Here is a 22,029-nt window from a genome sequence, read left to right on the forward strand (position 1 = left end):
TGAATATCCGCCAGGGCATATATTTTATTAGTGAGGCTGTCTTGTACAACTCTGCAGCTAAAAGCTGAATGACAGTATATAGACAAAAGAAAGAAAAAGAAACATGAGATAAAAGTTTAAGAAAAAATGACGATATGGAGAAGAAAGTCTCTAGTCTTGTTGTATAACTGACAAGCACGATAGAATACTGAGTCCCCAAAAAATATGTGTGTAAATGTGTTATAAACAATGTAGCAAGAAAATGTACAGAAAGAGATTCAAACAGACCAGGAGGAAACAACCATCATATTCAGGTGGACATCAGTCACAAATTATACAGCACTATGACAATCATTTTTGACAGACATGTACTAAAAGGCAGTAGAATGTTGTTTTTTTGGTCCAAAACAGGTTACTGCATTGCTTTGCATTCCAGGTCAATTGAACTCCTGCTGGTGACTGGACAGCTGCCGCTGGCCTACATAATGGTAACTTGGATTAACTGGAACAGGGGGAGAAAAATTTGACATGAGTATCATCTTCCACAAAAAAAGCTTCTCAGTGGTGATTACTTATTCATATTCTGTTCTTCTTTAGGTAGAGATAGACGTAGTCACTGTGGCTAAAGACAAAGCTTCAAAGCTTGATAACTCTGCCAGAGCAAACTCACCTGACTGAAGGAGAAACTGGCTACCTCACAGTCTGTTGCAGCATCACAGGGTGAAATGAGTCGGGATTTAAAGCGAGCTGGAGCAGGAGAACAAAAAAGATATACAAATCTCACTGTGTTCTATTTGTTTATAGATCATTGCAACACTGATCATAATAATAATACATTGTATTCATAAAGCACTTGTTCTCAAGGCACTATGCAACATTGTAGATTGTAAAACATTGTAACATATACAGTGGGGAGAACAAGTATTTGATACACTGCCGATTTTGCAGGTTTTCCTACTTACAAAGCATGTAGAGGTCTGTAATTTTTATCATAGGTACACTTCAACTGTGAGAGACGGAATCTAAAACAAAAATCTAGAAAATCATTTTATATGATTTTTAAGTAATGAATTTGCATTTTATTGTATGACATAAGTATTTGATACATCAGAAAAGCAGAACTTAATATTTGGTATATAAACCTTTGTTTGCAATTACAGAGATCATACGTTTCCTGTAGTTCATGACCAGGTTTGCACACACTGCAGCAGGGATTTTGGCCCACTCCTCCATACAGACCTTCTCCAGATCCTTCAGGTTTTGGGGCTGTCGCTGGGCAATACAGACTTTCAGCTCCCTCCAAAGATTTTCTATTGGGTTCAGGTCTGGAGACTGGCTAGGCCACTCCAGGACCTTGAGATGCTTCTTACGGAGCCACTCCTTAGTTGCCCTGGCTGTGTGTTTCGGGTCGTTGTCATGCTGGAAGACCCAGCCACGACCCATCTTCAATGCTCTTACTGAGGAAAGGAGGTTGTTGGCCAAGATCTCGCGATACATGGCCCCATCCATCCTCCCCTCAATACGGTGCAGTCGTCCTGTCCCCTTTGCAGAAAAGTATCCCCAAAGAATGATGTTTCCACCTCCATGCTTCACGGTTGGGATGGTGTTCTTGGGGTTGTACTCATCCTTCTTCTTCCTCCAAACACGGCGAGTGGAGTTTAGACCAAAAAGCTCTATTTTTGTCTCATCAGACCACATGACCTTCTCCCGTTCCTCCTCTGGATCATCCAGATGGTCATTGGCAAACTTCAGACGGTCCTGGACATGCGCTGGCTTGAGCAGGGGGACCTTGCGTGCCCTGCAGGATTTTAATCCATGACGGCGTAGTGTGTTACTAATGGTTTTCTTTGAGACTGTGGTCCCAGCTCTCTTCAGGTCATTGACCAGGTCCTGCCGTGTAGTTCTGGGCTGATCCCTCACCTTCCTCATGATCATTGATGCCACACAAGGTGAGATCTTGCATGGAGCCCCAGACCGAGGGTGATTAACCGTCATCTTGAACTTCTTCCATTTTCTAATAATTGTGCCAACAGTTGTTGTGTTCTCACCAAGCTGCTTGCCTATTGTCCTGTAGCCCATCTCAGCCTTGTGCAGGTCTACAATTTAACCCAAATGACCTTACACAGCTCGCTGGTCTTGGCCATTGTGGAGAGGTTGGAGTCTGTTTGATTGAGTGTGTGGACAGGTGTCTTTTATACAGGTAAAGAGTTCAAACAGGTGCAGTTAATACAGTTAATGAGTGGAGAACAGGAGGGCTTCTTAAAGAAAAACTAACATGTCTGTGAGAGCCGGAATTCTTACTGGTTGGTAGGTGATCAAATATCATGCAATAAAATGCAAATTAATTACTTAAAAATCATACAATGTGATTTTCTGGATTATTTTTTTAGATTCCGTCTCTCACAGTTGAAGTGTACCTAAGATAAAAATTACAGACCTCTACATGCTTTGTAAGTAGGAAAACCTGCAAAATCGGCAGTGTATCAAATACTTGTTCTCCCCACTGTACATTGTAAACATTGTAAAACAACACATTTTAATGCACCTATTTGGTGTACAGTATGTGTACAGTATGTGACTATATATATATATATATATATATATATTTAGATGTAGTAGATTGATTGGAAAGTCAGGAATTTGTTATATAGTGAGTAAAGAGTTACCCTTCAGGATCTTGAGCCTGGTGAGAATGGCCATAAAGTCATCGTATTTGATCCCTCCACCAGAGCTGTACCGGTGCCATAGTGTGTTGAACGTTTCATCGTCCAAACTAAGATCTATATGACAGAGGATTTTTATCATTTACTTTTTTAAATCTGCAAATATACTCTACCGAGAGTTCAGTTTTACTATCAGGTCAGGATGTTCACAATCAAAACCAAATCATTGTGTGGTAAATTAAGAGAAAATCAACAAATCATACAGTGGCAAGAAAAAGTATGTGAACCCTTTGGAATTACCTGGATTTCTGCATAAATTGGTCGTCAAATTTGATCTGATCTTCGTCTAAGTCACAACAATAGACAAATATAGTGATCTTAAACTAATAACACACAAATTATTGGATTTTTCTTGTATTGAATACATAATTTAAACATTCACGGTGTAGGTTGGAAAAAGTATGTGAACCCCTAGGCTAATGACTTCTCCAAAACCTAATTGGAGTCAGGAGTCAGCTAACCTAGAGTCCAATCAATGAGACAAGATTGGAGATGTTGGTTAGGGCTACCTTGCAGCTATAAAAAAAAAAATCTATAAAAAAACTCTCACAAAATTTGAGTTTGCTATTCACAAGAAGCATTGCCTGATGTGAACCATGCCTCGAACAAAAGAGATCTCAGAAAACTTAAGATTAAGAATTGTTAACTTGCATTAAGCTGGAAAGGGCTACAAAATATTTCTAAAAGCCTTGATGTTCATCAGTCCACGGTAAGACAAATTGTCTATAAATGGAGAAATTTCAGCACTGTTGCTACTCTCCCTAGGAGTGGCCGTCCTGCAAAGATGACTGCAAGAGCACAGCGCAGAATGCTCAATGAGGTTAAGAAGTGTCAGGATTTGGCCAGGGTTGTTCCGGTTTTGGTCACTAGATGCTCCCATTGTGCTTTTTGACCCTTTTGTTTTTCCTTGTTCCCAGTTATTATTTGCACCTGTGCCTCGTTTCCCTTGATTGTATTTAAACCCTTAGTTTTCCTCAGTTCTTTGCTCCATGTTTGAATGTTAGCACCCAGCCCCAGTGATGCTGTGAACATTTGTTGCGTCAGTTGGACGCGCTTGTGGTACTTTGTTCTTGTTTATTTATTTTTGATTATCTTTTGAGGCTTTTTTTCACCTTGTGGATTTACCTTTTTGACTTGGAGGATTACCTTTGTTCTCTTGGAATTACTTTTGACGTTGTGGATTTATATTTTTGCCTGAACTTTCCTTCTACTTGATTAAAACACCGTCTCCAGTACTGCTGTGTCTGCCTCATCTTCTGGGTTCTGCAGACTATTCGTGGCTCAGTTTGCTAAGTGACTGTTTCTCACACCGGAGATCCGGGTTTGTAACCGGGTCCTGACAAAGAAGAATCCTAGAGTGTCAGCTAAAAATGTACAGAAATCTCTGGAACATGCTAACATCTCTGTTGACGAGTCTACAATATGTAAAACACTAAACAAGAATAGTGTTCATGGGAGGACACCACGGAAGAAGCCACTGCTGTCCAAAAAAACATTGCTGCACGTCTGAAGTTTGCAAAAGTGCACAGGGATGTCCCACAGCGCTACTGGCAGAATATTATGTGGACAGATGTAACTATAATTGAGTTGTTTGGAAGGAACACAACACTGGAGAGAACAAGGAACAGCACACCAACATCACAACTGTAAAGTATGGTGGAGGGAGCATCATGGTTTGGGGCTGCTTTGCTACCTTAGGGCCTGGACAACTTGCTATCATCAATGGAAAAATTAATTCCCAAGTTTATCAAGACATTTTACAGGAGAATGTTAGGCTATCTGTCCGCCAATTGAAGCTCAACAGAAGTTGGGTGATGCAACAGGTCAACCACCTAAATCAACAACAGAATGAGAGCGGTTCACACCAGACATCCCAAGAATATTGCTGAACTAAATCAGTTTTGTAAAGAGGAATGGTTCAAAATTCTTCCTGACCGTTGTGCAGGTCTGATCTGCAACTACAGAAAACGTTTGGTTGAGGTTATTTCTGCCAAAGGAGGGTCAACCAGTTATTAAATCCAAGGGATCACATACTTTTCCCACCCTGCACTGTGAATGTTTATATGGTGTGTTCAATAAAGACATGAAAACTTGTTGTTTGTGTTATTAGTTTAAGCAGACTGTGTTTGTCTATTGTTGTGACCTAGATGAAGATCAGATCAAATTTGATGACCAATTTATGCAGAAATCCAGGTATTTCCAAAGGGTTCACATACTTTTTCTTGCCACTGTAAATACATCCTTTGATCGTAACCGTGATACATGACTAACCACGGACATCAAGGGCATTCTTCATCTGGTATTCTGTGACGAACCCTGGGTTCTGCCACTCATAGGACTCTGAGTACTCTCTCTTGGTAACAGACACATAGTGCTTTAGGTTGTGGAATTCTTTCACATCCAGTTTGCCTGATTTGTCTTTCTGAAAGGAGCTGGTTAAGGAGAAAGGGTTGATGGCTGATACAGTATTGAAACCATTGTCAACCAGGGAGCCTACTGGGGCCTCAGTTGGTCTACAATTTTGCTCAGAAAGAAGTAAATAAATACAAGAATTGGCAGGAAACACAAAAAAATGGTTTTGGGGAAAAAATATTAATTAATAAACTCATAAAAGTGAACTAAAAACAGAAATAGGTGAAGGATACATCTTCTAGAACCAACAATATGTGGGCAGTTTGAAGACTTAGTGCTACAATTGAAGTATAAATTATAAATTAGTATAAATTATAAATTAAATACACACATACGTCATATATAATGCTTTAAATTCAAGAAACCACTAACATTGGTCCCGAACAGAATGACCAAGTTCTTTCAGCTTGACCAGGAGTTCCTCAGCCGTGAGTTGCTGTGGAGACCAAAACACACAAGCATTTGATAGGATGACGGTAATATTCTCCAATTTCCACTTGCCACCTATCCACCTACTCCCACTTCACTTCATACATTCCTCATTAAACACATTCTAGGTATCATTCACTTGCTACATATAAATATTCACTCTTCAGTTGTCGGAGAAAAATATTTTAAACACACCTCGGGATTACTGTCCCCCTGTGAAAAGAAGTAGACAATATCTTAGAGTAAATTGTTTTGTACACATCTCAAACAAAGGTGATGATACCGCTAGCATGCACCCTGTTGGGTCTGTAGTAAAATAATGAAAGCCAAATCATTGTTGCAGCCACTACTGGCCCATGTACTTATTGCAAGGTATTACTGAATTAAACAACTTGGAGAAACTACTGATTTATTAAAAGTGGTGACTTAATAAGGGTTAAAAAATGACTAGAGTATTGGTACCTACTCTCACGCATGACTCCTCTGGAAAGGATTCACAGCTCAGATCATCAGGCCAGGACATCCCAAACTTATTCAACACACTGTCACACCCCAGTTTGGCTCTCTCACAAAGGGATCTGCAAGGGCGCTGCACCTCCCCTTCCACACACTGGGGAGCGTAGACAGAACACAGAAAGAAGCGGATATCCACAGAACAAGTCAATTTCAAAACATACTCCATTTGAGCCATCTTAACGGCCGCCTCCGCCTGTTTTTTGTGCCCCAGCAGATTTGGCATGGCCGTCAGGTTGTAGGAGATGCCCTGGCACAGTGGCATGGTGATTGGCTGGCAGGGGCCCTCAGGGGACGGAGCACTGGTCACCCCACACTGAAGAGGAAACAACAAAATACCTCATATTCACCAATCAGCAATAATTATTATTGAAGGATGTTTACCTTTACTTCACCAGGCAAAACTGATTGAGGTTTCCTTTCCCTCCTTTCCTCGCCAAACATTTTGATATTGACAATTTATGTTTAAAGGGGCACTTTACCCTTTTTAAACATCTCATTTCTCATCTGGTGTGCATCATGTGACTTTGACCAACTATGAGCAGGCAAAGGAAACTGAAACTAATTTTCCTAACCTTTGCCTGCCCTGATCATAGTTGTTTAAATAACGATGCAGTGTAGTGGTGTGCTGGTTGGAGCCTGGTATTGAATCTGTAAGTTGATACACTATGTATACAAAAGTATGTGGACACCCCTTCAAATTAGTGGATTTAGCAATTTCAGATACACCCATTGCTGACAATAAAATTGAGCACACAGCCATGCCATCTCCATAGACAAACATTGGCAGTAGAATGGCCTTACTGAAGAGCTCAGTGACCTTCAACATGTCACCGTCATAGGACGCTATCTTTCCAACAAGTCAGTTCGTCAAATTTCTGCACTGCTAGAGCTGCCCCGGTCAACTGCAAGTGCTGTTATTGTGAAGTGGAAACTTCTAGAAGCAGCAACAAAGGCTCAGAACGGCACTCCAAGTGCTGAAGCTTGAAGCACGTAAAAATCATCTGTCCTCAAAGAACGGGACTCTGAGTGCTGAAGTGCAACGTCAGCACAAGAACTGTTCATCGGGAGCTTCATGAAATGGGTTTGCATGGCCGTACATAGGCCTAAGATCAGCATGCGCAATGCCAAGCGTCGGCTGGAGTGGTGAAAAGCTTGCTGCCATTGGACTCTGGAGCAGTGGAAACTTGTCTGTGGAGTGATGAATCACGCTTCACAATCTGGCAGTCCAACAGATGAATCTGGGTTTGGCGGATACCAGGAGAATGCTACCTGCTCCAATACATAGGGCCAACTCCTTATTTTGCAATCTGCTTTAAAAACTATATCTCTCTGTTCCAGTTCTCTTTCATGAGTTACAGACATTTGTTTTGAATCACCTCTTGTTTTGATGCTTTAAAAACGTTATTTTTTTTAAAACTCCACATCAGGAAGTGATTATGATTGTGTCTCCTTGGACATTGAGTGCCTGCTTTTTGGGGGTTTTGCAATATCTGGAGAAGAACTTGAATCAAGGAATCGAAACCACAAAAACACACAAACAGTAACAAATGGATCACTTGCAATGTACTATTAACATAAGGCCAGCAATCAATATGTGCATTACACTGTGAGAACTGTGTTTGTGTTATGGATTCCTGTGAAAGTGAAGTTAATCACTTCATGCAGCTCACTCTACCCATCCCCCAATCTGCGCCTCAAATCTCAGTGACCAGGCCACTGATAGGTTGCTAAGGGGCTTGACAACTGCCAGTCCTCATTATTTTGCAATCTGCTTTATAAACTATATCTCTCTGTTCCTGTTCTCTTTCATGAGTTACAGACATTTGTTTTGAATCATCTCTTGTTTTGTTGCTTTTTTTTTTATTGTTTAAAAAATATAATATCTTTATTCCATATTTCATATTGTTGATTACATGTTGCTAGTTGTTTCGGATCAAAAAGAGGTGATTAACAAACATACAATACATGACATCACATTTACAGTTCATAGTACAAAACGATAGAGAATGATTAAAAGGAATTGAAAAGTCAAGAATCCTCCATCCAGCCTATTTCATTTTCCAGTTCATATAAATTATATTTTTTCAAATGTAGCTGTATTTCTTTTACAATTCAGATTAAGATATATACTGAACAAAAGTATAAATGCACCATGTAAAGTGTTCGTCCCATGTTTCATGAGCTGAAATAAAATATCCCTGAAATGTTCCATACACACAAAAAGCTTTTCTCTCAAATGTTGTGCACAAATGTGTTTAAATCCCTGTTAGTGATCATTTCTCCTTTGCCGAGATAATCCATCCACCTGACAAGTGTAGCATATCAAGAAGCTGATTAAACTGCATGATCATTACAAAGGTGCAACTTGTGCTTGGGGCAATAAAAGGCCACTGTGCAGTTTTGTCACACAAAACAATACCCCAGATGTCTCAAGTTGAGGGAGCGTGCAATTGACATGCTGACCGCAGGAATGTCCACCAAAGCGGTTGCCAGAGAATTGGATGCTAATTTCTCTGCCATAAGCCGCCTCCAATGTCTTGTTAGAGAATTTGGCAGTACATCCAACGTGGCTCACAACCGCAGACCACGTGTATGGCGTTGTGTGGGTGAGCGTTTTGCTGATGTCAACGTTGTGAACAGAGTGCAGTGGGGTTATGGTATGGGCAGGTATAAGCAATGGACAACGAACACAATTGCATTTTATCAATGGCAATTTGAATGCACAGAGATACCGTGATGAGATTCTAAGGTCCATTGTCGTGCTATTCATCCACCACCATCACCTCATGTTTCAGCATAATGCACTACCCCCATGTTGCAAGGATTTGTACACAAGCTAAACACCTTCTTCGCCAGCTTTGAGGATAACACAGTGCCACCGACGTGGTCCGCTCCCAAGGACTGTGGGCTCTTGTTCTCCGTGGCCGATTTGAGTAAGACATTTAAGCATGTTGACCCTCACAAGGCTCAGGCGGTATCCTTAGCCACTTCTCAGAGCATGCGCAGACCATATGGCTGGAGTCATTACGGATATATTCAATCTCTCCCTATCCCAGTCTGCTGTCTCCACTTGCGTCAAGATGTCCACCATTGTTCCTGTACTCAAGAAAGCGAAGGTAACTGAACTAAATGACTATTGCCCCGTAGCACTCACTTCTGTCATCATGAAGTGCTTTGAGAGGCTAGTTAAGGATCATATCGCCTCCATCTTACCTGACGCCCTAGACCCACTGTAATTTGCATACTGACCCAATAGATCCACAGTCGATGCAATTGCCATTGCACTACACACTGCCCTATCCCATCTGGACAAGAGGAATACCTATGTAAGAATGCTGTTCATTGACTATAACTCAGCCTTCAACCTCACTAATGCTCTTGTGGCTGAATGGAAGCAAGTCCCTGTAACAATGTTCCAACATCTAGTGGAAAACCTTCCCAGAAGAGTGGAGGCTGTTCTAGCAGCAAAGGGGGGACCAACTCCATATTAATGCCCATGATTTTGGAATTAGATACTTAATGAGCAGGTGCCCACATACTTTTGGTCATGTAGTGTACATGCTGGAAAGTGACTTACATGTTCACAAGATTCCGTTGTGAAGGTGTCACACTCCAACTGACTGGGCCACTGAAAACCAAACTTGTTCATTAGCACCTCACAGTCCTTTCTGGCTAGCTCACACAGAGCTCTGTAGGGTGGGCGGGCTTTCCCTGAAACACACTCTGGAGTGTAGACGGAGCACAGGAAAGCCTGAAGGTGAGGAGAACACTGCATCTTTACCAGAGGGTAAAACTGATACAATTCTAAACCAGCGACCTCCTGTGTGGAGTGGTTTAATAGGTTGGGCATTACAGTGTCCTTGTAGGGCAGGTCCTTGCAGAGAGGGAGGATGATTGGCTCACAGGTTCCTGCAGGGTTTGGTGCAGGGATACTCTCTTGGCCCTGAAAGCAATGAACATCATTTTGTCATATGCTATATGCATTATGGCGAGGAATGACACAACATCTGGGAAGGTTTTCAGTTATACAACCAGAATTATACTTCAAAAATCCACTTCCTGCTACTCTATGCAGGACAGCCTACAGGCATACAGCAGTCCTGAATCAGATATGTCCCTACAATGACAAGATGAACACCTCCTAAGGCTACTTACGTTGGCACAGGATTGTTTGGGGTAAGCCTCACATCTAATCTTCTCTGGCCAGTTTAGACCCTTCTCTCTTAGAACAGGCTCACATTCATTCTTCACCCTCTCACAGAGCCATCTGCAGGGTGGAATCTTGTCATCCAACACACACTCAGGTGAGACAACGCCACATAGGAAAACTGTGACCTCTGGAGAGCAGCCAGTCTTCACGATCTGACGAAGCTGCCTCAGGTCGTAGTCCCTGGTTTGGTGGGTTGGATTGATGGTCGTGTTGTAACCAACATCTTGACAAAAGTCCACGGTCACCGGATGGCAGGACTGCTTGCTGTGTGCAGTCTGCACAAAGAGCAACAATCTGAAGACCAACAGGACCCAAGTCTCCATGACCCTGTGCTGTAATAACAACTACAGTAGTAGCTAACCTCAAAGTTTCCTAAATGCCGATCAAATGAATCCAAAATGGTTTGGAGAGCCGACCTAAGATGTATTTCTGGAGTGCACGGCTTTGCTGTAGAATATTCAAGTGGGTGTGTTTTCACTGTTTTGAGTCCAGACCTTTATTCATGTGAAACTCCACATCAGGAAGTGATTATGATTGTGTCTCCTTGGACATTGAGTGCCTGCTTTTTGGGGGTTTTGCAATATCTGGAGAAGAACTTGAATCAAGGAATCGAAACCACAAAAACACACAAACAGTAACAAATGGATCACTTGCAATGTACTATTAACATAAGGCCAGCAATCAATATGTGCATTACACTGTGAGAACTGTGTTTGTGTTATGGATTCCTGTGAAAGTGAAGTTAATCACTTCATGCAGCTCACTCTACCCATCCCCCAATCTGCGCCTCAAATCTCAGTGACCAGGCCACTGATAGGTTGCTAAGGGGCTTGACAACTGCCAGTCCTCCTTATTTTGCAATCTGCTTTATAAACTATATCTCTCTGTTTCTGTTCTCTTTCATGAGTTACAGACATTTGTTTTGAATCATCTCTTGTTTTGTTGCTTTTTTTTTACTGTTTAAAAAATATAATATCTTTATTCCATATTTCATATTGTTGATTACATGTTGCTAGTTGTTTAGGATCAAAAAGAGGTGATTAACAAACATACAATACATGACATCACATTTACAGTTCATAGTACAAAACGATAGAGAATGATTAAAAGGAATTGAAAAGTCAAGAATCCTCCATCCAGCCTATTTCATTTTCCAATTCATATAAATTATATTTTTTCAAATGTAGCTGTATTTCTTTTACAATTCAGATTAAGATATATACTGAACAAAAGTATAAATGCACCATGTAAAGTGTTCGTCCCATGTTTCATGAGCTGAAATAAAATATCCCTGAAATGTTCCATACACACAAAAAGCTTTTCTCTCAAATGTTGTGCACAAATGTGTTTAAATCCCTGTTAGTGATCATTTCTCCTTTGCCGAGATAATCCATCCACCTGACAAGTGTAGCATATCAAGAAGCTGATTATACGACATGATCATTGCACAGGTGCACCTTGTGCTTGGGGCAATAAAAGGCCACTGTGCAGTTTTGTCACACAAAACAATACCCCAGATGTCTCAAGTTGAGGGAGCGTGCAATTGACATGCTGACCGCAGGAATGTCCACCAAAGCGGTTGCCAGAGAATTGGATGCTAATTTCTCTGCCATAAGCCGCCTCCAATGTCTTGTTAGAGAATTTGGCAGTACATCCAACGTGGCTCACAACCGCAGACCACGTGTATGGCGTTGTGTGGGTGAGCGTTTTGCTGATGTCAACGTTGTGAACAGAGTGCAGTGGGGTTATGGTATGGGCAGGTATAAGCAATGGACAACGAACACAATTGCATTTTATCAATGGCAATTTGAATGCACAGAGATACCGTGATGAGATTCTAAGGTCCATTGCCGTGCCATTCATCCACCACCATCACCTCCTGTTTCAGCATAATGCACTACCACAATGTCGCAAGGAATTGTACACAAGCTAAACACCTTCTTCGCCAGCTTTGAGGATAACACAGTGCCACCGACGTGGTCCGCTCCCAAGGACTGTGGGCTCTCGTTCTCCGTGGCCGATTTGAGTAAGACATTTAAGCGTGTTGACCCTCGCAAGGCTACTGGCTCAGACTGTAACCTTTGCCACTTCTCAGAGCATGCGCAGACCATATGGCCGGAGTCGTTAGGACATATTCAATCTCTCCCTATCCCAGTCTGGTGTCTCCACTTGCTTCAAGATGTTCACCATAGTTCCTGTACTCAAGAAAGCGAAGGTAACTGAACTCAATGACTATCGCCCCGTAGCACTCACTTCTGTCATTATGAAGTGCTTTGAGAGGCTAGTTAAGGATCATATCACCTCCATCTTACCTGACAACCTAGACCCACTGTAATTTGCATACTGCCCCAATAGATCCACAGATGATGCAATTGCCATTGCCCTACACACTGCCTCAGGAGGCTGAAGAAATTCAGCTTGGCCCCTTAGACCCTCACAAACTTTTACAGATGTACAATTGAGAGCATCCTGTTGGATTGTATCACCGCCTTGTACGACAACTGCACTGCTGTAACCACAGGGCTCTCCAGGGGATGGTACGGTCTGCCCAGTGGCGATTTTAGCATATAAATCTTGGTGGGGCAAAAAAATGTATAAATAAATGTATGCATGCCAGCAAAGGAACTACACAACACAACACTAAACAATACATTCATTGTACTATAACGGTGACAAACGGTGCCCACAAACAGTTAGGACCTACATAAAGCTGTCCCAAAAGCAGTACCAACACCTTACCACAGCTACACCTGGCTATCAGCGGAGCCTTGTCTGGTAGCGAATCAGTTAATTCAGCCTCATTTACTGCCTTTTTAAAAAACATAGCTGATATGGCTGACCTGTTAAAAATGGTGGTTTCTACTGACAATTGAGAAGTATAGACTATGACATAAGGGAAGGACAATCCGTAATTTCAATTGGGACATTAATGAGCGAGCTAGGATGGATGTTGTCAATATAACTATTTGTTCAGCTCTTTTGAAATGTACAGTGATAGAATTCAGAACATGGGCTGTTCTTACCGTATTCTCCCTGTACACCAAGTCAGAACCGTAGGATAAATAACGGTGCCATATAAGCAGACAATGAAAGCTCTTACAATATTTGATGATTACATTTCTCTAAAACAGGCTATAGGCTACATGTGCACGTGCACCACCAAGTCAGAACAGTGGGGAAAAGAGGGGAAAGGGAACCAAATTATTAGCGCGAGGCACATGGGCTACTAACAGCTTACTACACAACATAGACAACATATACAACATTAGTATTACTTTCTTAGCTACAGTATGCATATCTCCCTGGCATATTACATAATTTATGCAGCAGCACACAATACATTTTTGGACTAATCTTGTTGTGCTCACTTCCTTCCAAACCACTCAATGTTGAATTTGCAATTTACATCTTGTTGTGTAATGTTTATATCCAATGGCCGATAAGCACCGATTCGTTTCATCTATAATTTCTCTTCATTATTTCTCTTCATATGACAAGGATTGAAAAGGATTTGCCAGTAGATTGTCGACTTGATTCATGATGATGACTTCTAGCTAAGATTTTGAAAGTATGATTTTGACATGATCAGTCCAATCAAAGCTACTATACAAATAACGAGATTTGACGTCATTTTATCTGTGGCCAATGACCTTGAGCCTTCTTGGATGGGCAATTCTAATGTATCTCTATGTCAATACCCAAAGGGCTAGAATTTTCGAGGTCTCCCCTTAGACTATGCGGTGACGTAGTTTCCTCATGAGTGACAGAACACTGAGCCAATCACGGCGCAAAGCTCCGTATTTTCTGCTGGCTTGCCCCACCATCACAGAAAGCACTGAGCTGGGCTGAAACACCTGTATTTTGGAGCTGCCTTACTCAAGAAAACAAAAAAGAGACCGTGTTTGTATGCGGCTTTATTAACTCAAAGATTTATATATATTTTAAATTGTTTGCAAACTGATATGTGACACATATTAATGCCAAAATAACATTTAAAACAGGCAAGCCCCAAAAAATCTAAATGACTGGTCGACGCTGGGTATGGCCAACGCATCACCGGGGACACTGCCTGCCCTGCAGGACACCTACAGCACGATGTAACAGGAAGACCAAAAATATCATCAAGGATATCAACCACTCGAGCCACTACTTGTTCACTTTAATGTTTACATACTGTTTAACTAATTTCATATACTGTATTCTACTGTATTTTAGTCAATGCCACTCAGACATTGCTCATCCTAATATTTATATATTTCTTAATTCCATTCTTTTACTTTTAGATTTGTGTGTATTATTGTGAATTGTTAGATACTACTGCACTGTTGGAGCTAGTAACATAAGCATTTCGCTACACCCGCAATAACGTCTGCTAAATATGTGTATGTGACCAACAAAATTTGATTTGATTATCCTTGGAAGCTGAAAATGTAAAAAAAAATGTCAGTGGTCTGCATACTCACCAGACATGTTACCCATTGAACATGTTTGGGATGTTCTGGATGTTCGGGACAACATTCCACAGAACACAATCAACAGACTGATCAAATGTATGCGAAGGAGATGTGCTGCGCTGCACAACAGAAACTGACAGGTTCTGGTCCCTGACCTACCTTTTTTTTTTAAGGTATCTGTGACCAACAGATGCATATCTGTATTCCCAGTCATGTGAAATCCATAGATTAGGGTCTAATGATTTCCTTACATGAACTATAACTCAGTAAAATCTTTTAAATTGTTGCGTTTATATTTTTGTTCCGTGTAATTTAAATATTTCCGTGTAGGCCTATCTAAATACTTACATTAGATTTTTTTTAAATCCTGTTATTCTGGACTTCATAATGTCCGACAAGTCAATGTCAGTTTAATAAAATTTTCAGTTCACATATTTCAAACTTCAATTCATTTATCATAACTTTGTTTTCTAGACATTTCACATTAAGGGCCATCATTGGGAGGTAGTGATGGAGGAGAAGAGGGGCACGGTATTCACTGGGTCGGTGTATTCGCTGCACTTTCATTGGTGTCGTCTTCATCTCTCTCATGTTCCCTTTTGGCCTCACGCTGACTGCTGTCACTTTCTTCTTCACCGTCGCTCGGGATGGAGTTGGAAGACTGGTGGGTGACGTCTACTTCAGCGCTCGGGTGGACGACCTTACTAGTTCCATTTCTTTCTTCTTATGCCGTCTCGACTCTCTCTCTCCCGGGCTCACTCTCTGTCACAGCTCCTGGAGAAGCAGCGGGTGATGGCACACAGTGCCACAGCGCGAGTTGTAGTCTTGCTGATGGTCTAGGGTGCTGGGTCTAATGCTGCGGGCTCACTTTCTCTTTATCCCGTTTCGTCAAGCCTTGGATTAGAGGCTGGACCTCTTCTTACCATGCCCGCGTAGGACACTGGAGGTGTGACCTTCACCTCCACATTGGCTGTACATCGCTTCTTCAGTAAAGTCTTTTGCTTTGTGGCCCAGTCCAGCGCATAATGTTTTATGACAATCTCTGACCTGATGGTTCCAGACTCTGACAGATGTAGCAGTGATGGGTCTGACCTTGATAACTGACTCTCCCAATGTAGGGACCCATTGAGGTTGAGTTAAGGATCTGTACTGGAAATCTGTTGATTTTCCACAAATGTACTTTGTACCTTCTGACCCCATACCAGATCCCAAACTTGTCTAGTTGCTTGTAGACAGGTTGTATAATTTCGCAGGTTTAGGAAAAGCTCTACATCTTGGTCCGCAATTTCTCCTGTAAAGAACTCAACAAAAATGGTCTTTACATCTAGCTCAATATGGGACCCAGTCTTTCCACTTTGGATGTGAGGAGTGGGCAGACTGGACCTGCAGGAAACGACAGAGTGGAAGTTCTGCCTCCTCAGTCTCTCTCCAAGTGGACAAGAGTGATGGTCAGAAGTGAGGGATGTTGACATTTTAGAAACCATAAAATCACTCGTAAGTTAAATCAATTATTTTCTGGATTCATACCTTGTTCTATTACTCTTATTTCCCCATGGAGAGTGCATGTGGACCTACAGTGTGAAATGCTGGTAATGCTCACTCGATTTAATTGAACTGTCACCAAGACCTAATAGGAAAACAGCAGATCATCAGAGGTGTATTCCACATATATGGTTGTGTTTATTACTCTCCTTCACATAGACACAATTACTCCCAGCTATATTTAGGGATATCTTGATTATCATGATGAATAGTAAAGACTTTCAAGTGACATAACATACAGAACACGCAGTGGTGACATGGGTTTATAGGCACACCTAGTGGTTAAAGTTGGCAAATATTCCAGTTTCCTAAGGTAATGTTACAATTTTATAGCAACTTCCTATTTCAAAACTTCCTATTTAGTCATGTTTGTATAAAAGCAATCAAAAAAAGCAAGTGATTTGTGAGTATCAAAAATACATGTCAGAATTAATTTAAAACACATGCTAAATTGTAAATATTATGGGAGTTAAGAGGTAGTCCCTCAGATTTTCTTCTGCTCTGTCTCTTCATGTGCTCATCGTGCACTGGATGAACTGAGAGAGAGAGAGATTATAATACTTTACATTTAAGAAGGGGCAATTTACAGTAAGTGCTTACAACAAGGAAGAGGATCTGAAAAAAAAAATGTAAGAGATTTGAAAGACTTACATCATCGTATGGAAATGTGGCCATTCCCTGTCCAGCTTGGTCCCGCTTTCGGAACAAATCTGTAGCAAACATACAGAGATAAACTATTACCAAACAACCACATATACAATAGTCATACTGATAATGGACAAGTGATCAAAACAGTCCACTCACCAGTCAGGGTTCTGAGTTTCACACAACAAGCTACGTAGTCATCAAAGGTGATCTTCCCCTGAGAACTGAATCTCTTGATGATGCAGTTCATGGCTTGTGGGCTCAGCCTGTAGCCTGTAACACACAAACAAACATGTCAAATGAACACATCATCACTTATTGTGTATACACATATAAACGAATACACCCTTTGTGCTTGTACGTACCCATGGAAGTGACTGCCTGGTGCATCTCCTGGGGGTCCACGGTCCCACTCTGGTCACGGTCAATGGACATGAAGTGCTGCTTCCAGCCATTGAGCACAGTCCACAGCTCCTTGAACTCGTTGAAGCCCATAGTACATGACATGTCTCTCTGAGGGGTCGCTTCAGTCAAGGAACAGGAACAGCAGTGACCTCACAACCTTACCTCAAACATGAATATAGACGGCTAAAGGTTTTCTGAATAATTTCAATATTTGGATTACGTTGTCCTGATATATCTAGTTGTTTTTTCGCATTCTAAGAAAAATCCATGGAACACAGTCATACAATGTGAGAGGACTTTCTGCAAATTCTGAATGCACAAAAAACTCACTTACGCATATTCCATCTCATATTATTGTCCTGGTAGCTAGTAGGGACCATAGTATTTTAAAAACCTGTGTGTCTGTACTGACTGGTTAGTCAAGGATACATCCAGCATGTTGATCATCAGTCTGCAGGTCTCCAGGTTAAAAGCTGTCAGAGATAAGATAACAGTTAATCAAACCACAGTCAGCTCTCCATACAGTGTAAAGAATAGAATAAAACAAAATACTGCATTGAAAAATGGCTGGGAGTTTGCGGTTCCCGTCGGTCTTGTACATGGTGTCACTCTTACGTTTGTAGCCACCAGAGAAGTTAGCCTGTGTGAGGCATTGCTGGAGCTCTTCCGCTGATATGTGCCCATCCTTCCAATGTCAAAAGATGGAGGGGAAAAAAATACTTACTGAGACCGAAACAATGCTATACATTTTTAGATGACAGTAAGCTGTTTTGACTGTGTTGAGACTAGCAGATAGCTCAATATGTCAATCTGTAAGTCTTATTACCTGGCCTGCAACAGCAGCAAAATATCCATAGAGAGGGTCTTGCTGCTGACCAGGGTATCCTCCAAAGCCAGGGCCACCAGGGGGGTGGCCACCAGCAGGGGCACCTCCATACTGCGAGTCAGACAGACAATGATTTATAGAGAAACAGACAGACAATGATTTAGAGAGAGAGAGAGAGAGACAGTAAACACCATACAGTTACTATGAAACAGTTAGTGACAACATAGGTCAAGTGCCATGAAAGTGACCAAAGTTGAACATCCCAATGACTCACTCTGAACCACCTAACCAATAGTCAAAAGACAACAGACAATTATGTCTCAAATCAGTGCAAGGTGCTGATAATTATTTCATATAGATTATTTATTCCAATCAGCAAGAGTGCTAAACTGCACTTCGGCCAGAAACGCCAGGACAGTGAGTCCCAGCTATTATGTGAACCTGACCACTCCCAGGGTTGGGTGAACTGAGTTAATTCAAAACCAGTACTTCTATAGACCTATACGCTACTGAACTTTTTATACAAAGTATAGGCCCTATAATCAATCATAGTAGAGCTAACATTTGCACTTCATGTAATCTTTTGATCAGCTCAGATTGTTACATTGTAAGAGTGTCTCTGTTGTATCCAACAAGCCTCTTCACTCCGGGAACAACAGGCCTCCCTGGAGGCTAAAGCGCATAAAATATCTGCTACGGCTTGCCAATGGTAGAGATACGTTGGCAGGCAGGCCTACAAATTGTATTAGATACAACAAATACTCTACTGTATTCGGAAAACACTGTGCAATATACGCTTGTTATATTATGTAGGATATTATGTCGATTTGCAGTTCTACTTCCGGACAACTAAACGGTCCTGCCGATACCCATTTATTTTCATATTTGTGTAGAAGACACCTGTCTGTAAGATCTTACCCCTCCTGGGTATCCGCCTGCGGGAGCACCATATCCAGGATAACTCATTTCTATGAATGAAAGTAATAAGACTGTGATACCAACTGGCAATAAAGTATCCACTTCCCTGACTTGCCCTTCTTGACACAAAAGGGGAGTGTCGGAAGTCCTGCTTTACAATAAGCAATGGGAGGGATGAATTTGAGTTCTAGGCTGTTGTCTTTGGGAACCTTTATTTGGAGTAAAAGAGTGGATGTAGTTGAACAGAAGTCAAAGTATAAACTTTTACCAGAGTATGTTTTGCTAAAATGAAATGAACACTCGAGGAAGTAAATGGTATATTCCAGGCACATTCCAGTATTTTATGTTTCATTCACGCCCATCACCTCAACGCACTAGTCCCTGATTGGCCTTGAATTAACATGTGACCAGCTGCCTGCCAATCATGTAACAATAATACTTGTCAACGAAGATAAATGCAACGCTGACTAATAAAGTAATACTATAGATAGTAGTTGTGCTTATAGTAATAGATTTGGATATAGATTTTTCAAAAAAATTTAAACAAGTGAATATGATGCCAAATTGTGAGTTGTCTCAATTGTTACTGTGTCTTACTATTGTGCTAAACATTATTTTCACCAGGCCAGCCATTACATTGGGTATTGTATTTTTTGTATATATTATGTGTGATTGTGCATGTTCCTAATGCTACTGCACAGCATTAACTGTCCCACAGGCTAATAATGTTGTATTGTATTTGTGTTGTATTGTAATACAGTAAGACCACCAAGAGTCATCATTACATCATTACACAAGATCAGAAACACTCTCGTCTCAGAACCATTAGGGTGTGCTTCCTTTCTGGACAGGAAACGCTGAATCGTGCCTCCACTGAAAAGCTATTCTGCGGCTGACAGGATCAGAGGGCACTGCTGCGGAGCCCATGCAGCGCCAGTCCATGGACAAATCTGGCTCATCTCTAGCCTATAGACCTGCCTTTATCGACTAGGGAATCAAACACGCAAAGTGATTCTTCTTTGCCTTGGTATACAGTAGAAGCCCTGACTGAGATGTATGGACAGAACCCTAACTGGTTGTGGTCGAACGGGGCGCCTCTACGCCACCAAGGGCACCTGGGCAGACTTGGCTCAGCAACCCCGAGGCAATGGGAGGATGAGGAAGAAGGAAAAGAGGAAGAACATGCCATTTGGACCAGGGAGCATCCAGCAATCTGTTGCTATACTACAAGTAAGAGTGAGGTGTATGAGGTAACTGTGAGAGAATATTGCAGGCTCATTGCAAAATAGTACAGGGGACTCTTTCATTGCTTGTCTGTTTCAACCCTGTTTTTCCTGTTTTAGGTTTGTTTTCAAGTGGCATGCCCTGTTGTCTTGGGGTAAACAGGGTTTATGCTGGTTTGTATCAATTAACATTATGTTTTCCCAATGGTGCTATTCTGGTTTTGCTTACCTACCACTCCCTCAGTGCTTGCCAGTGTGGCCAGATGACTTGTGACTAAGAGCCTTGCCCAAACTCAGCAGGCCCATTGGCAGGCCAAAGAGACAGCAGGACCAAACACGTGATACAACGACAGACTGCAACAGAACAGCATCCAACCTTCCATCATCCCTTCTCACCACACCTCACTGTTATCGCTCCTCCATCTCATCCCTTCCCCTCCTCTCTCAGCCTTCTATCTCTTTATCCACATTTCAGTCTTCATCTCCCCTATTCCCATTTTTTTGTATGCTCATTAAAGTGCCATCCAACATATAGACATAATGCCATTTGCTTGGTTTCTCCATTCACATGAATCCCTTTAGACATCATCAGTGGTATGAACAGAATAGCTTTTTGTCAAATGTTCTTAGGTTCTCTCCTTCTCTCCTCTGTCCCCTGTGTCTTCAGATGGCCATGGCCTCACCCAAGAGTGTGTTCAGAACCACTGGGGCTGGGCTGGTACCGAGAGTCCCTTTGGCCCTGTCCACACAGACCTAGTTAGCATCCAAAGCCAGAGTGACACAGGGCTAGATGCCCCTGAAATGTGGATGGATGTCCCCCCACACCAGCCTTCCTTGGGTGGGGCTGATGGAGAAGGATCATCCCAGCATTGTTTAGACAGTCAATGGGGGAGCCACAGGACAGAAGGCCATGGCTGTGCTTGTGTGCATGAACCAAGTGAACCAGGAAGATGTTGCCACAGTTGTGCTGGTTCCCCTCTCTTCCATTTCAGAAGTAAGAGTATGTGTCTGTTTATGTGAAAGAGGGTAATTATCTATGGTGATCCAGTATGGCTGCTATGTAGTATTTTTCTCTAATCAAATACTTCTGTTTCCCAGTGTGGAAGACAATAATGGTAGGAGTCGAGGTGGAAATAGTGGAGGAAGTAGCCTATGAGGACACAGAGACACTTGAAGTAATGTAAGTAGTCAAATAATTCAAGGTCATGGTTTATTTACACATTGCTGAAGCACATAAACAAAGTAGGGCTATGCAGTAGGTAATGTTTGTATGTCTTTGTTTTTAGATCAGGAGTCTATCCAAATTATTTGATGGAAACCATATTGCTGCACGATGACCAGCTTTTCCCCACCTAAACCTGCATTCCTTCAAAAGTTGTTTGCAAGGGAACTTTCTGTGTTTTTAAATGTTAGCCTTGTCGTTTTAATGTATTTTAAACATATTTAAATGTATTTTAAATACCGTTTAAAGGCCTTTTATATGTCAGTGTTATGTAAGTGACGTTACTTTAATAAAAAATAAAAAACATTTACCCAATAAAATAAGAACACCTTTGCTTGTTGTCTTGATTTGAACTTCTAATGAAGATATAGTGTATGTAACTTCCAAGACCTTCTGATAGTCTACACCTGCTTTGTCCGTCCAGTGCTCCAGTATAGCACCCAGGTCTCACAGCCCACCAACACAACCAACTTGAGAAGATCCAACGACATGCAACCAAAATCATCATGGGCACCACCTACACCT

General features: G+C 41.6%; 3 protein-coding genes across 9 annotated transcripts; 1 reads left to right on the plus strand and 2 right to left on the minus strand.

Moving 5' to 3' along the window:
• LOC112222896 (atrial natriuretic peptide-converting enzyme) lies at nucleotides 1–10,754 on the minus strand. Of its 3 annotated transcripts, XM_024385754.2 has the most exons (11): nucleotides 10,215–10,753; nucleotides 9,913–10,002; nucleotides 9,637–9,810; nucleotides 6,010–6,372; nucleotides 5,739–5,756; nucleotides 5,487–5,550; nucleotides 5,348–5,391; nucleotides 4,974–5,124; nucleotides 2,646–2,759; nucleotides 650–726; nucleotides 1–481 (listed from the first exon to the last, which is right to left on the minus strand). In XM_024385754.2, the coding sequence occupies exons 1-11, from the start codon at nucleotides 10,590–10,592 to the stop codon at nucleotides 458–460; spliced, it is 1,497 nt and encodes a 498-aa protein (XP_024241522.1). In that variant the 5' UTR covers nucleotides 10,593–10,753; the 3' UTR covers nucleotides 1–457. The 3 variants fall into 3 exon arrangements, with proteins under 3 accessions (XP_024241522.1, XP_024241521.1, XP_024241523.1); XM_024385753.2 differs by having other exon boundaries at nucleotides 9,637–10,002; XM_024385755.2 differs by lacking the exons at nucleotides 4,974–5,124; nucleotides 5,348–5,391 and having other exon boundaries at nucleotides 9,637–10,002; nucleotides 10,215–10,754.
• Nucleotides 10,755–16,379: 5,625 nt separating this feature from the next.
• On the minus strand, nucleotides 16,380–19,215 carry sri (sorcin). Its single transcript, XM_024385752.2, has 8 exons — nucleotides 19,060–19,215; nucleotides 18,142–18,252; nucleotides 17,931–18,000; nucleotides 17,745–17,788; nucleotides 17,276–17,423; nucleotides 17,070–17,183; nucleotides 16,917–16,975; nucleotides 16,380–16,801 (listed from the first exon to the last, which is right to left on the minus strand). Exons 1-8 carry the CDS (start codon nucleotides 19,105–19,107, stop codon nucleotides 16,775–16,777), a joined length of 621 nt encoding a protein of 206 aa, XP_024241520.1. The 5' UTR covers nucleotides 19,108–19,215; the 3' UTR covers nucleotides 16,380–16,774.
• Nucleotides 19,216–19,527: 312 nt separating this feature from the next.
• Nucleotides 19,528–21,837, plus strand: LOC112222621. Of its 5 annotated transcripts, none has more exons than XM_042304638.1 (6): nucleotides 19,528–19,625; nucleotides 19,820–20,289; nucleotides 20,403–20,456; nucleotides 20,950–21,282; nucleotides 21,381–21,462; nucleotides 21,569–21,837. In XM_042304638.1, the coding sequence occupies exons 2-6, from the start codon at nucleotides 20,112–20,114 to the stop codon at nucleotides 21,636–21,638; spliced, it is 717 nt and encodes a 238-aa protein (XP_042160572.1). In that variant the 5' UTR covers nucleotides 19,528–19,625; nucleotides 19,820–20,111; the 3' UTR covers nucleotides 21,639–21,837. The 5 variants fall into 5 exon arrangements, with proteins under 5 accessions (XP_042160572.1, XP_042160575.1, XP_042160573.1 ...); XM_042304641.1 differs by having other exon boundaries at nucleotides 21,574–21,837; XM_042304639.1 differs by having other exon boundaries at nucleotides 20,950–21,276.
• The last annotated feature ends 192 nt before the right edge of the window (nucleotides 21,838–22,029 follow it).

Source organism: Oncorhynchus tshawytscha, linkage group LG23, assembly GCF_018296145.1.
Source record: "Oncorhynchus tshawytscha isolate Ot180627B linkage group LG23, Otsh_v2.0, whole genome shotgun sequence".
Classification (NCBI taxonomy): Eukaryota; Metazoa; Chordata; class Actinopteri; order Salmoniformes; family Salmonidae; genus Oncorhynchus; species Oncorhynchus tshawytscha.